We start from the raw sequence: 15,337 nt of genomic DNA on the forward strand, positions 1-15,337 counted from the left end.
GAGTAACTGTAAATGAACCTCACCATATCTGCTATAGGCCTACCAGCTGTTATTATATTACTGAACTTTCTGATTATAAAGTAAACAGCACTTTAAGATTAAGGGTTTTTCTCCAGCATTTGAACTGTTTGATTTCCAACATTCACAACTATTCCCCAAAACAATTCTAGTTTATGTAAAGACATGTTTAAGGTTAGTTTAAGGTTAGGATAAATTTAAGGTTAGAATTAGTTTAAGGTTAGGATTAGGTAAAGTTTAGTTTAGTTTAAGGTAAGGTAAGGATTCGTTTAAGGTTAGGATTAGGTAAGGTTTAGTTTGGAAGTGTTAGGTAAGTAGTAGCTCTGATTTTAAGTCTCCAGTGTGTGTGTGTGTTAGTGTGGTAAAGTTAATTAACTGCTATTTTATGCATTAACATGTTCTTCTCTGTGTTTTAAACATTTATTTAAGGACGGTAGAGATCCAAATTTATCGGCCGATATGAGCTTTTCATATCATTTTACCTGCATTAATGTTTTCCCAGAAAAGCGCCTATATGAACATATCTATTTAGCAGAATAAACAATGCAGACAAGATATGCATTTATGTTTAAAATATGAGTATTTTTCCATAACAAGTTCTGTATATTTTCATTGGGCTTGTGTTTAATTTTCATTTATAGTTAAAATTGCCGTTGTAGGATTCACTGCCATCTATTGGAGACAATTTCCTCCCCAATAACTGTTTTGGCATCGACCTCCTTATCGGTGAGGCTCTAATCCGTAGTGGATGGGTTTAGATGGTTCCCACTCTCAGTCCTGCTGTAAATGCTGAAAGGTTCCTGCCCTTTAAATCTCCACATGAGATGAAAGCTCACTGATCTATTCTAATCAAGACTATTAAATACTGTGGCCAGACCTCCTGAACCCCCCCCCAACACAAAAACAATTACACCCACTCCTCTGTGGACTCTCCAGTCAGGTGATCTTCCACAGGACCAGAGGGAGGAGAAGGCGGCTGTGGCCCAGAGGGAGATGAAGCAGTGGCAGGCAGACGTTTTAGCATGTGGCATAATTGCAGCCAGCCTCTCCTGCTGAGCATAATTAGTGTTGGCTGGCGTGTCACTTCCTGCGGAGTATCATTTATTAGAGATGATGATTGGCTGAGGGATAAAACGCAGGGGTGACACCCCCGCGTCCCCCTCTCAGCAGGGGGAGGGCAAAGCCAGGAGAGCGGTGAAGAGAGGATCTCCCCTGCTGAAAACTCCCCTGCCTTGTATAATGACCTCATTAAACCTGGGTTGTTGTTCCAGTTGTAATTGGTGGGATAGCTGAGCAAGCAGACCCACTTCATGACCCTGAAAGTCCAGATGTTTTATATCTTCTTGTTTGGTCATAACGAATGCAAATTTCTCCTCTTTCACACAATGTAACTAACTTAACGGAGAGACTTTGGCTCTGTGAGCCTCTGAGTCACAGCAGAACCATCCAGCTGCATCATAGACACAAACAAATCAAACCCTTTTAATTGAATCACGCTGTTTTGCATATTTTTAACTTATTTAAGTCTTAAGTTATACACCCTACCAAATAATGTAGCATATCATAAGTTACCCCCACACTGTATTCAGAATTTGATTGAGAGGACAAATGTAGAAGAAATAGATGTGTCTCTGAGGAACTAAAAATAAGTAGTTCACTTTCAAATAATTCCATAAATAAGGTGATTGACAAATACAAAACAATACAAACAAAATCTTGTGGAAATTGGAAATGAAGACCTTTATAACAGGACAGCCTAAAAAAGGACAAATTGACCAACAAGAACAATACACGCCACAAATGTGTGCTGCAATGTCATGTAGCACTCATAGTTATAGGAGTGTTTTGTGTTGTGGGTTTTGACTGAGCAGCAGGATTTAAGGAGGTGCATTAGGGAGGAAGCTGGTGCCATCACTATGGCAACCCTAATAGGAGCTGGCTCCACGGATGGACATTTGGTGATGAAGTGTTTCCTCACAGTTTAAACTGTAGACACTGTTCCGGTGCAGTTTAAGTCGTGTGAAATTCAGCAGTGGTGAGAAAGACTGTAACGTATTAAAATAGATTATTAAGATTCTTAGATGATTAGATTATTATTGCCTCACAGAGCCAGAGACTTAAATAAGAGAGGTAGGTCTCCTCGACACATAACTTGTGCAATGCAGTATATCTGGAGATTTCTAACAGTCTGCAGCTATTCAGCTTTAACATAGGTTGTAAATAAGGATTGATGGCACATCTCCACTTCCTCTCACTCTCCAGACATGAAACCCAAACATCCAGGATCAGAACTTTGCCATCCTGAGCCGATGACATCATTTCGAGCCATAGTCTGTGCATAAACAATCGAGGGGAGGAGCCGTGGTTTCCAGGTCCCACCAACACACACGCTCAACTAATCGTGAGTCAGTCTCAGCTTTCAATCAATACGTTTCACTATGTTTTTTTTTTTTATAGCATCAAATAAGAAAGTAAAACCAAAATGAATGCTTGCAAAATGACTAACAGAAGCCACCAGGGGGCGATCAAGACACCTCGGGGAGCTTTTCATGTCCTCAATCTTCATAAATAATCGATGAGCTTTAATTTTCTGTACTTTCTCACACAAGCAACACAGAGGCTGACAATTATCTCTTCTCCTTCTCTCAGTCATTCTCTGCCCAATGTTGCAGATTCTGCTGCTTTTTTTATTATCTAGTTAAGTCTCTTATGTTACTCAACAACTCAACATCACACTCAACCTTCATTGCTGGATTTAAGTAATTTTTTTGCTTCCTAGTTTTATATTAAAATATTCTGCATCAGGCAGGCCGCACAATGTTTAACAATTAACTGCTAATTAGTTGTTTAGGCAGAGCTCTGCTAATAAACCTCTAAATTACATTCGCTTTAATATTTACTGCACAACATTTACTTTCCATTATTGTCTTAAAGTGTCTTAAATCAAAGTGTAAAATATTTGTATTTAATATTGTCTCAATTATTCTCATAATACAACACTACTGGTCTTGTGTAAATGGCTAACGGTTGTGACTTCTCACTCTGTTGTGACACATTGAGAGTTGGGACGGTGGTACAGTGGGTAGAGCGATTACCTCCCATCAAGATAGTTCTTAGTTCAAACACATATTTTGGCCAGCAGCCCTTTTATGTGTGGAATTGGAGACTGGAATTGTAAATTTGGACTTTGGAGAGTGGTCTTTGTAAGAATATATATATATATATACAGTGCCTTGCATAAGTATTCACCCCCTTTGGACTTTTCTACATTTTGTCATGGTATTACTACAGATTAAAATGTATTTCATCGTGAGTTTATGTAATGGTCCAACACAAAATAGTGCATCATTTGGAAGTGGGGGGAAATATTACATGGATTTCACAATTATTTACAAATAAAAATCTGAAAAGTGTTGAGTGCATATGTATTCACCCCCTTTACTGTGAAACCCCTAACAAAGATCTGGTGCGACCAATTGCATTCACAAGTCACATTTGCAAGTCACATAATTAGTAAATAGGGTCCACCTGTCTGCAATTTAATCTCAGTATAAATACACCTGTTCTGTGACGGACTCAGAGTTTGTTGGAGATCATTACTGAACAAACAGCATCATGAAGACCAAGGAGCTCACCAAACAGGTCAGGGATAAAGTTGTGGAGAAATATGAAGCAGGGTTAGGTTATAAAAAAATATCCAGAGCTTTGAACATCTCTCTGAGCACCATAAAATCCATCATAAGAAAATGGAAAGAATATGGCACAACCGCAAACCTACCAAGAGGAGGCCGTCCACCCAAACTGAAGAGTCGGACAAGGAGAAAATTAATCAGAGAAGCAACCAGGAGGCCCATGGTTACTCTGGAGGAGTTGCAGAGATCCAAAGCTGAGGTGGGAGAATCTGTCAACAGGACAACTATTAGTCGTCTACTCCACAAATCTGGCCTTTATGGAAGAGTGGCAAGAAGAAAGCCATTGTTGAAAGGGATCCATAAAAAATCCCGTTGGGAGTTTGCCAGAAGCCATGTGGGAGACACAGCAAACATGTGGAAGAAGGTGCTCTGGTCAGATGAGACCAAAATTGAACTTTTTGGCCTCAATGCAAAACGCTATGTGTGGCGAAAACCCAACACTGCCCATCACCCTGAGCACACCATCCCAACAGTGAAACATGGTGGTGGTAGCATCATGCTGTGGGGATGCTTCTCTTCAGCAGGTACAGGGAAACTGGTCAGAATAGAGGGAAAGATGGATGGAGCCAAATACAGGGAAATCCTTGAAGAAAATCTGATGCAGTCTGCAAAAGACTTGAGACTGGGGCGGAGGTTCATCTTCCAGCAGGACAATGACCCTAAACATACAGCCAGAGCTACAAAGGAATGGTTTGGATTAAAGAATGTTAATGTCTTAAAATGGCCCAGTCAAAGCCCAGACCTCAATCCAATAGAGAATCTATGGCAAGACTTGAAGATTGCGGTTCACAGACGGTCTCCATCCAATCTGACTGAGCTTCATCTTTTTTGCCAAGAAGAATGGACAAACCTTTCCATCTCTAGATGTGCAAAGCTGGTAGAGACATACCCCAAAAGACTTGCAGCTGTAATTGCAGCGAAAGGGGGTTCTACCAAGTATTGACACAGGGGGGTGAATACTTATGCACCCAACAGATGTCAACTTTTTTGTTGTCATTATTGTTTGAGTCACAATAAAATTTATTTTGCACCTCCAAAGTACTATGCATGTTTTGTTGATCAAACGGGAAAAAGTTTATTTAAGTCTATTTGAATTCCAGTTAGTAACAGTACATAATGGGAAAAAGTCCAAGGGGGGTGAATACTTATGCAAGGCACTGTATATATACTTGTATAATGTAATAGATATATATGATGGATAGATGGATGCATTATGTTGATTGTATTTAATGAATTCTTGTAATATTTGATGAATATTTGTTGAGCGGCTGAGTGATTGTGAGTGACAGACAGTCTCTAAACACCTGGGTTGGTGGCTACTGATCAGGGAGATGTCAGTCAAGCTCCATCACATTTATTGGTGTAATTAGGCAGAACAAGTGAAAATATCTGGGTTGATTTACCACCATGTGTAGCAGCTTTGAAAACCATCATATTGTCTCTGATGTGTGATGACCTGGATTGAACCAGTTGCCCACCAGCAGCTTTGCTGCTTTCTGCAGTTGCCCATTTCCTGGCTCATTTAGCAGAGTAAATGCCAGAGGTGTCAAACTGTGTTGAATGCAGGAGGTATTCATTAAAGATACCGTGACATCAGTGTTCAAATTTTTTCATTGTTGTACTCTTAACTTTTAATCATTTCTCTGTTTATACCGTGATGGCTAACATTTCAGCACAACAATGAGTGAATAGCTTTCTTTGCCCCCGGTGTTTTTGGCCTGGTCACTTCTCCAGGGACTGACGGTGGGTTGTATTGTTAAGTGTTGCTATGATTGAGGTTCTCGCCTCTGGCAATAAAAGGTCATCATAAATAATTAACAAGAGGAAAATGTCATAAGGGAAGGTAGGCTGTAAAAAGAGGTGTTAGGTAACCCTGGGGGTGACTCCTACACCCTAACTTCTCCTCTGCTCTCCTTCCATTTGGCTTTTTATAAAACAGACCTCACCCATGTAGGTGATGTCAGTACAATTTGAAATAGAGGGATATTTACATGTAGCCTTAGTGTTCAGCACTGCATGGTATCTGTTACAGCAGACAGACGGATCGATCCTGGATCAGTTTCCTCTCATGTTGTTTATCCTTTTAAACTGTGAGATTTTGCCCTATTGCGTATTTTCAGATCAATGAAGAGAGAATTCTTTATGAGTCTCCCACAGAGTCCATTGAAACGATTCAAAGTTATGACTTAAGCTCTTTACCTCTAATTAAAATTCTAATGGATGCCCTTATGAAAATATGTTTAATGACTTGATGTCAGCGGGAGACCTTCAACTGGTGTCTGATCCATCTCATTAAGACTCAACGTGGGTGTGTGTCATTGATTAAATCAATCTAAATCAATCATGAGCCTAAACAGGAATTGTTAAACACAAACAACTAAGTTGCTTTTCAATATTTTTCCTCCCATCTGAACAATGTTTGACAACATAAGACATTATTATGACACACAAGCTATTTATTTATTTATTTATATTTTTATTTTTGTCTTCTGAACACTGGTCATTAAACACAATAGTTACAAAATATTCTCTGTCAAGGAAAGAGGACACAAGTTCTTTCACATAAAAACTTCTATTACAAAGATGTACACAATAACAGAGAAAGGTTCCATGCAAATTTTATGCATCAACATTTAATATCCAATTAAGATGCTTTTTTTTAAATGATCAAATCTACAAAATGTCATACAACGTACATTTAGTATATTATTTATTGGAAGTATATATACAAATACATCAATTGTAAATACTTTATATGATGTGTATGTGCATTGCATTTACATAATCCTTACCAAAAGCTTTAACGTACAGCCACCAAGTCACACTTACATTATAGTCTAGTTCTTACACATTAAACAACAACTGATTGCAAGGTCTATCTTATATGCAGATGAAACTGCTCTATTCACAGTCCAAACTTGTTTCCTTACTGATGCCTTCTTACCTTTTGTATCACATCATACACAAAGTTGACAGAATACCACTGATTTACTGTGCAGAGGTCTGTTAATGAAGCTGCTGCTCAGGATAGTTGTGAAGGTTGATCAAGTTGAAAGGTGGTAGTTCTTTTTTGCCCTATTTGCCCTCATGCTCCCACGGCACAGGATCATTTTCGTCTGTGTGCGCCCCCGTCTCCCTCTCGTGCCAGAAGTGCTCCAAATCAGGCAACACTATTCCATCTTTGAGGCTCACTCTGTCCGCGTCTCTGCCTCCTCCTCGTCCTTCCACTTGTTCTGGCTGGGGTTGAGTGTCTCTGCCGGAACCCTGGCTGTAGCTTGACTGAAAGCTCCTCTCTCCTCTCAGCTGGACTGAGGTCTCTGGTCTAGGGCAAGGTGACTGGAGAGAGGTAGGGTTGTGCGGTCCGGGCTTAGGCTTGAACGGAAGTTGTTTGCGCAGGGTGAGGCGCCTCCACAGCCCCTTGTAGCCCTCTCTGAACTCCTCGGAGAGGGAGAGGACAATTAGAGGGTTCACTAGCGACAGAGAGAAGGTGAGAAGCAGAGCGGAGACGGTTAGAAGAAGGGGGGGCGAGGGGACGAGTGGCTGAGCTCCTTCCATTTCTTTTTCTGCAATATGTCGCTCCCAAACCCACACCACCCACTGTGGAAGCCAGAGAATAGCCATAGCCACAGTTAGGCTGAATAACATCAAGGTGAGCTTTCTGGACCTGATCTGTGTACGCAGATTCTGACTTTTACTGGAGCGGCGCTGGCAATGGCTGTAAGCCCTCCAGAAATAAATCAGTGCAAAGCTGAGAGGTGCACAGTACACCCCCAGGGGGTACGCTTTGACATACACGGCCATGAAATCCTGGGCTCCAGGAGGAACCATCAGCACACACACAACCCTGCGGATTCCTCTATGCAGTGTAGCGAACAGCCAGTGCGGGATGGTGACAGAGCAGGCAGACAGCCAGATGAAGAAGAGCACCACCAGGATGGAGCCCAGGTGGAGGCTCACCTGCTTGGTGGGGTTGGACACGTAGTGGTAGCAGGCTTTGGCCATGACCGCCACGGTCAAGCTCTTTGCAGCCATGCAGGACTGGAGGAACCAGTCAGTCGTCTTGCACACCACCCAGCCCAGATCCCAGCTCGCCTTGGAGTAGAAAGCAGCCCTGAAAGGCATCGCAAACGCGAGCACCAACCCGTCCGCTAATATCAAGTTGAAGATGAGGGAGTTGATGAGAGACAGTTTCCCCCGACGTGCATTTGAGAACAAGATGACCATCGCCGTGAGATTACAAGCCACACCCAGGAAGCAGATGACTCCAAGGATGGCCGGCACCAGGACCCTCAGCTCCCCGGGTTTCAGGTGTTGGAACGAGCCCTGTCCGATGAAAGACCACTTGTCTATGGAGCTGTTCAGAGCAGTCGCATTGTTCCCACTCAACTTATCCATCCTCTCCAGAGAGATGGTGATCTGATACAGGAGGAAAATATGCAAAATGTAAAAGGCAGCAAAGAGAAGAGAAGGTCTTAAGATTGCTTTTACAAAATACGTATCTAAAAATGTCTCCTGAGTCTAAACCTGTTCAAATAATCGTATCAGACAACGTATCGATTGTCTATCAGTCATCACAGTCAAGCTCCTGTCTGTCTCCGAGGCTACCGTCACACACAATGATGCAGCCTCTGCCGCTGGTTTTAAAGATGCCGTGTGATTGACAGCTGCTGTCCCCAGCTGACAAAATGTGCGTTAACCCACTGCCTCGCGGGGCCAATTAGGAGAACTCTGGATAATGTGCACAGTACGACATATGAATGTGTTGGATTTCTAATTAGATTAAATGTTTGTGAATTTGTCTGGGTTTTCCTCATAGAGTTATTAGATATCGGTTAAACTATTGATTAAAGATTTTGTGGTAAAATTCAGTAACGTTGCAGCTGCAGCTTTTTAAAAATGGGTTACAAACAATCTAGAAAATCATTGGAAGACTCATCTGAAATTCAGATAAATTATGTAATTTGTTGATTGTATGAGTTATTTGAATGGGTTAGCAACCTTCATTTAAAAAGTGTTTTTTTGGTTGTTTTTTAAGTGATACACGGGTGTTACACGAATAATCAAAAAATTAAGAAAATCGTGACAATTTCTATTAATTGGAAATCATCCACCTCCTGTCACCATCCGTCTTTGCCACCGCCAGACTGCCTTTACACTCTTTGTCCACATGAGGACACCCTTGTACCGTAAGCAGCAAATCACATCGTCCACACAGTTAACAGAGGAGAGGTACAACAACACAGCATTTGAACTTGCACATCTTTATTCTTTTTTTATTCAAAGAAAGTCCAGTAAGCATAAAGACTGCATGGTAATTAATTGCATTTCAATACATTCTGAGCTATAAAAGTTTTTTTTTTGTTTTCAATTAGAAGTGTCACAAAGGAGGTTGTCTAGAGGACATCACTGTTTAAAGGAATCACACTTAATAATTCCCTGATTTCACAGAGTTCAGTTAGACCTTTGACTGCTTTCCTGCGATGGGATCTGGCTCGTAAACACAAAATTGGAGACAAGTGAGGACCGACTGCTGGAACACAACCTGCTGCTGTTTCACGTCCTTGTGGACAAGCAAGGCCACAAACTTAATTGGCTTGAGAAAGCGAGGGATATATTGATAGTGCCTCAGATGATCTGTAGATGTTCTAATATCTAAACGCAGGCTGTCAGCATCATCGGATTCAGATGTTACACATGCAAAAACAAGATCAAGAGTTGGCCTTCAGGATTATGTTCTGCAAAGAAATCACAAGTTAACCTTCAATAATATTGTAACGTGAGAAGTTTATAGTTTTACCATCTACAGATCATTTTATGCACCATCGACATAAACTAGATGGGCGACTCTTTTCTCTTTCTCAAGCAGGAATTTTATAGTTGTCCCGTTTCTTGCAAACTGATAACGGACATCTGACTGACGGCTGTGTGGTGAGAGCAACATGACTTTCTATACATCACAGCGTCCACCTATGAACTCACAAGCACAAAGCCGATCAAGCACTTTTTTTCACTTTGGGACCTCAGTGGAGCTTCTTCTTTTTTTTCATTTTTATTCGTAAAGAGAGATAGAATGAGAGAGAAAAGAAAAGAAAAAACAAAAGAAACATCTCTAAGTTAACATTTCATTTGAAACATTCACACTCCTGCCTTGTACTCAGTTCCCTCCCCTCCCTCCCCTCCCGCGCCCTCGACATTGAACCCCCACATACCAAAAGAAGGCACCACAGCTTCTAAACAGACTCACTGACTGAGAGAGGGACTCGAAATAAAACAACAGCATTAAATAAAACGATTGACACGGCCTGGAAAGGCTTCATTCACATTACAGACTACAGCAGTCTCAGCAGGGAGACACAGAATCGGTGCCCGAAAGACTGTGTTGTGTCACAGGCAGAGGAAAACTCAGTCTCTACCTCATCTGTCGGAGCTGCAGCAGGTTGCACTGTCCGACACCTTGCACTGCAGCTGGAGCAGACCGAAAGAGAGGGGGCACTGTTGCTACATGAGAGTTAGCCACCATCATGTAAGCTTGGTTTCTGTCCATGTGCTCTATTTTCCGTTGAGTGTGACCACATCAGCCCCTTTCTCCAGGGTCCAGAGGGCTGCTACATCTTGTTATTCATGCAGCCATCCTCTTGTTGCATAAATACACAGGATTCACTCCCCCGGGTGTCCGAATGGCTAAATAAATAAAATTACAGTTCAGTTTGAAGAATGAAAAGTCCATTCTCGATTTGAAGGAATCTTTTTCCACTAGTTTTATCCAGGTCATATCAATTTGTTCCACTTCCCATAATCCATTCTGTCCACTTTCTCACTGGATACTCAATTCTGCACGTCCTCAGCCGAGTGGCAAGAATTAAAAGACCAGCAGCAACAAGACGTATAGGGAGAGGAGGAGAAGGATGTAGAGAAGGGTTTCATGTCTCCTTCTCCAGCCCAACCTCTCCCTGCAGCCCCCCTTCCTCACGTGTGCGGCGGCCAGGGGTCAGAGGGGCAGGTCGCCCTTTAGTTCACCTTGTCTTGGAAGATGTAGAGGTTGTTTGTGGCGGCTACAGCGATGATGTTCTCGTGCGGGTGCCACGTGGTGTGAAGGATCTTCTTGCTGAAGTCTAAGCTGTCCACGCTGATCTCATCCTTACGACGTTTCCCACCCACACATACCTGGAGGACAACAGTGGGGTTACAGAGGCATTAAGATGAGATTGAAAAGTGAAAATTAAAAAGGTTTTCAGTAATGTTGAGTTGTATTTATACAATTTGCTGGCTTTTTTTTTACATCTGTCAAAGGCAGTCCAAATAATTTGAGTTTTTTCTCTTAATATTTGATCCCAGTGTTGCCAGTAGCGTAACACACTGAACCACTGACATCCTGAAATAGACTTGGAAGAGATTGGGATAATGTTGCAGCTTCTTGATTAGTAGATAAATGTCTCCTTGTGCATTTTGATTGAATGACAATGCGAAACCTTACATGTTGATATTTACTATTCAATATTTGAAATCAGCTAATATTCAAATTTGAAATGGACTGCATTAGTAAATGGAATACATTTACATAGTGCTTTTCAAGTCTAATCGACCACTCATAGTGCTTCACAGTGCAGGTCACATTCACCCGTTCACACACACATTCATACAGAAACCTCTATACATGAATTATTCTATCACACATCCTCCACACACTGAAGGAATGACCATCAGGGGCGATTTTAGGTTCAGTATCTTCCCCAAGGACAATTCGCCATGCAGAGTGAAGAAGCCTGGAATCGAGCCAATGACCTATCTGGTTAGTGGACCAACCGCTCTTCATTCTGAGCCACATCCAATAGCACAACCATTTCATTTTTGGAATATTTTTGTTAAAATAAACCAAGGATCAAGTTGTCTGGTTGGATCTCTTGCTTTGTAACAGTATATTCACTTGTGTTTGACTCGATGTAGGTTAATTTGTTTATGTTATATGAATCACTGTACCTTGCGAGGCTTGAGAATGGCTCTGGGTTTGCTGTTTTCTCTGGACGCTTCCAGTGTGACGTCACGTTTGGTGTTCCGGTCAAACATTCTAAAGAAATTGTTGTAGGAACCCGTCATTATGACACTGTGGAGATAGAGAGGAGAGTAGATGATTATTTAAATGGCTGGATGGACGGATGAATGGATGGAGGGATGGATAGATGGATGGATGGATGCATGGATGAGGAGTCTTACCTGTCTGTTCCATTCCAGACACACTCAAACTTGTCAAAGATGCAGTCATTCTCATACAGAGAACAAAGTTTGCCCCGTAAATAGTCGTGAACCTGAAAAAAAGAAAGAAAATTATCCGATTGGTGGGATATGATCATTGTTTTTAGACATCTTAAGTTTGCCTTTCCACTTCCAGCCATAAGCTGCACGAGCATATGCTCCACTTTCAATAATCCTTCAGGACCTGGTGACCTTCGCTAAGATATAAGGCAGGTGGAGGCGGAGCTGGAATTGAAAAGAGAATCCCCTGAGCCCAGCTTGAGGCCTTATCAATCATGACCTGCCCTAAGATGGCTTCCCCTGATCAGACAGCGTGGATGTGACCCCGGTGACCGCACAGTGGGAGGTTCTGTCCTTCTGGTTGCATCAGCACAGACACTATCTGTCTTATCTTATGGGCGGTCCCCTCTTATAAGCCCTCCTGGGGTAATCGCTGACACTGCAACAGGATTATGCTGAGTGATTAGTCTGAAATCAATACGATTTAATTTGATCCGTGGCCTAACTGTTATTTACCAACTTCACTAGCTGAGAGTTTTTTTCTGAGGCTTTCTAGCTGTCTGGCAGGCATGATAAATCCTCACCTGGTACGTCTCCAGTGGCTTGTTCTCCATCTGAAGGTCCCACACCTTGACAGTGAGGTAGTCCCTTGTCATCAGATAGCGCCCGTTGTGGCTGAACTTCACATCCGAGATGGACGAGATGATTTCAGAGAAAAAGGAGCGAGTGGAAGGATCCTCCGGCTCCTCAAAGTCTGGGAGCGAAAAGAGCGAAAATCAGTTATCTTCTGACAGGGAAAACACATTTTAACACGGTAGGAGGTCGCCACTTTAAAGAGGTGTTTTCCCTCCTGCACGTCTTCTAATCATTCACAGGGAGAGAACACAAAGCAGATTCTGTTTGGGTGGGGGGGGGGCCTTCATTAGCGAACAATGACAGACACAACAATGCCTGGATGCAGAGTTTTTTCCGCAGCAGCTGCATGTCTTCAAAGGATTATTTCTGCGTGTGTTTAGGGAGCCAGTCGTGGGTCAGCATGCTGGGTAAATATTGGTTATGATTCATATTGATTTTGGCAGCTGCTCATCTGTGTGCAGGCCAGCACGCTGGGGATAAGAGCCAGGCATTCCATCGTTAGCTGTCAAGTTATTGTCCCTCCTCCTCATTTCCTCCCCCCCTCTCTTGCTCTTCTCCATCTCTCCAAAAATGCCCCCGCTATTCTCCCCACCCTCCTTCAATCCCCTCCCTCCTCCTCAGCCGAAGCCAGGAGAATAGCTCTGCGATGTGTCAGTGGGGAGTCTAACAAGGGATGCGGCGTGAGAGATGAAAAAATAGGGGGATGAGGGAGGGATAAGAAAAACAAATCAATGTCAAAGTCCTGGACCCACTTGAGACCTGCTGGATTGTGTGTGTGTGTCATTGAATGAGTGGTTGTGTATAAATAGGTGTGTGCAGTGTGTGTATGTATATATGCATGTGTGTGCATCCCTAGCTGCCCTCTCCTCCCCTCTCACTCCAGGGGTGTATAATAGGGTCCCTGGGGAGTGGGCAGGGGAGCTTTGTGGTCCCCCTCTCACAGTCCCGGAGCTCAGCGCTTTGGCAATCCTCACCTATCCCTCCATCCTCCTTCCATCTATCCCTCATCTATCCATCCATCTTCGCTCTAATTCTGATTGATAGCAACAGCCTCCCGGATATATAGGGAAGGGGTACAGTATGAGTATTGTTGTTTATGTAAGAGGTGTGTGTGTGTGTGTTGGAAGAACGTAGGGCATTACACATTGCTCTGAGCCATACACGTTCATGCAGTGAAACAGTAGGTGTGTAACTGACCTGCCTGAGGCTAATGTTAGCACCTGCCTGCTCTGCGTGTTTGCTCTGCGTGGGTGCATGTGTGTGTGTGTGTGTTTGGCCATCTTTGAATAACACAGCTTGAAATTTACTCCCAAATTGTCTTCATCCCAATATCTTATTTGTCGCTCAAACGCTCAGGTGGAATCAAACTGTCCATGTTGGTGCCTGGTCCAGTGAACACGTCAATATGTCTGAGGAAACGACTGACATTATTGAACAACAAGGTGTGTCCATGGGGGACTAATGCGATTGCTTTTAAGCCATTGATTTTTCAGAGAAAATGTCAATGTATTCATTATTCATTCGACCAAAGAGTATGCATGTGATGTTGAGCTTTAAAGAAGGCCATTCATTGTTTGAGACACACATACAGACAGATTTATTGACAGGTTATCAATCCTGGTATGTTGATATGATGGGGGGAGGATACATGTCCATGCTACACAAAGGTGGAGCTGAAGCAGAAAAACTGAGCGTGAATTAGCAACGTTGGTGTTACCATGTAGCATATATATATGATTTTATGTCTTTACAGTTCTATTACCTCTCCTCACTTCCACCAAGGAGGTTAGGTATTCAACCCAATCAGTTTGTTTGTTAGATGGTTTGTATGTTTGACTGTGTGCAAGTAAGATTACACAAAACACTGAGCGGCATTTCACAAAACTTGGTGAAAGGATGCAGAATGTGTCAGGAATGAACCTTTTGAGTTTTGGTGCAGATCCGGATCAGTATTTGATATATATACATATTATTTATTAGTTCCACATAATGGAAAAAAAACAGGCATCACAGGAAAGAAACCATATTCAGAAAGGTCCTCCACCAAACTTTGGTAGGCTTATTTGCTTGCTCCTTTTTAATTTGTCCCATCATGCACCGCATGGATACTCACATTTGCAGTGCGTGTCGCAGAGTGCAGCCTGTCTCATGTCACAGAGGCGTATTGAGCCCTTGCTGCTGCTGTAGGCAAAGGTGTGACAGTGCTGGGGATGAAACTCGGCTGAGGTGATCACCTCCGTCAGCTCCTCCATGTTGGCTGGTTTGATGTCCACAATGTCTGAGAGACAGGCTTTAAGGACAATGTCCGACTTGTGGACAGCGAACATAAAACTCAAGTTACTTACAACTCAAACTCATGGGTTAGTGTCCGCCCCTTTGACAATGTAGCTCCTAAACATAAACATTACGTTATTTACACTATTATGAGGATACTGAAGCTGCGATCAGTGATCTCCAGGTTCCACAGGTTGACCCTGAGGTCGTCAGTGGAGATGTACGTCTGGAAGTCGGAGTTGACGGAGATGGAGTTGATGTGGTAGGTGTGGGCATTGCTGAACACACGCTTCGCTGTAGCCTCAACCATCAGGTCCATGGGCTGCAGCACCGGCACCTATTGGAGAAGGCGGTTCAGTTAGAAACAGGTGAAGAAGAAATGTGAAGTACTACTGAAAAGGAAAACGGGACTATGTGAAAAATTGACTGATACATTATTTGGTGTTGTTCAAAAACTGGTTTCTGAA

At 42.6% G+C, this 15,337-nt stretch overlaps 2 protein-coding genes across 4 annotated transcripts in view; both read right to left on the minus strand.

Moving 5' to 3' along the window:
• Positions 1-6,785: 6,785 nt before the first annotated feature.
• Positions 6,786-8,105, minus strand: gpr151 (G protein-coupled receptor 151). The gene has a single exon (XM_053428516.1). It carries the CDS (start codon positions 8,103-8,105, stop codon positions 6,786-6,788), a length of 1,320 nt encoding a protein of 439 aa, XP_053284491.1.
• Positions 8,106-8,955: 850 nt separating this feature from the next.
• LOC128445718 (serine/threonine-protein phosphatase 2A 55 kDa regulatory subunit B beta isoform) overlaps positions 8,956-15,337 on the minus strand; it is a 47,108-nt gene continuing 40,726 nt past the window's right edge. For all 3 annotated transcript variants that reach the window (XM_053428517.1, XM_053428519.1, XM_053428518.1), the window contains exons 5-10: positions 15,030-15,207; positions 14,710-14,874; positions 12,545-12,714; positions 11,922-12,013; positions 11,688-11,811; positions 8,956-10,874 (exon numbers count right to left, since the gene is read on the minus strand). In XM_053428517.1, the coding sequence (XP_053284492.1) occupies positions 10,719-10,874; positions 11,688-11,811; positions 11,922-12,013; positions 12,545-12,714; positions 14,710-14,874; positions 15,030-15,207 (885 nt within the window). In that variant the 3' untranslated portion in view covers positions 8,956-10,718. The remainder of the gene's footprint in view (positions 10,875-11,687; positions 11,812-11,921; positions 12,014-12,544; positions 12,715-14,709; positions 14,875-15,029; positions 15,208-15,337) is intronic.

This window comes from Pleuronectes platessa, chromosome 8 (assembly GCF_947347685.1).
Source record: "Pleuronectes platessa chromosome 8, fPlePla1.1, whole genome shotgun sequence".
Classification (NCBI taxonomy): domain Eukaryota; kingdom Metazoa; phylum Chordata; class Actinopteri; order Pleuronectiformes; family Pleuronectidae; genus Pleuronectes; species Pleuronectes platessa.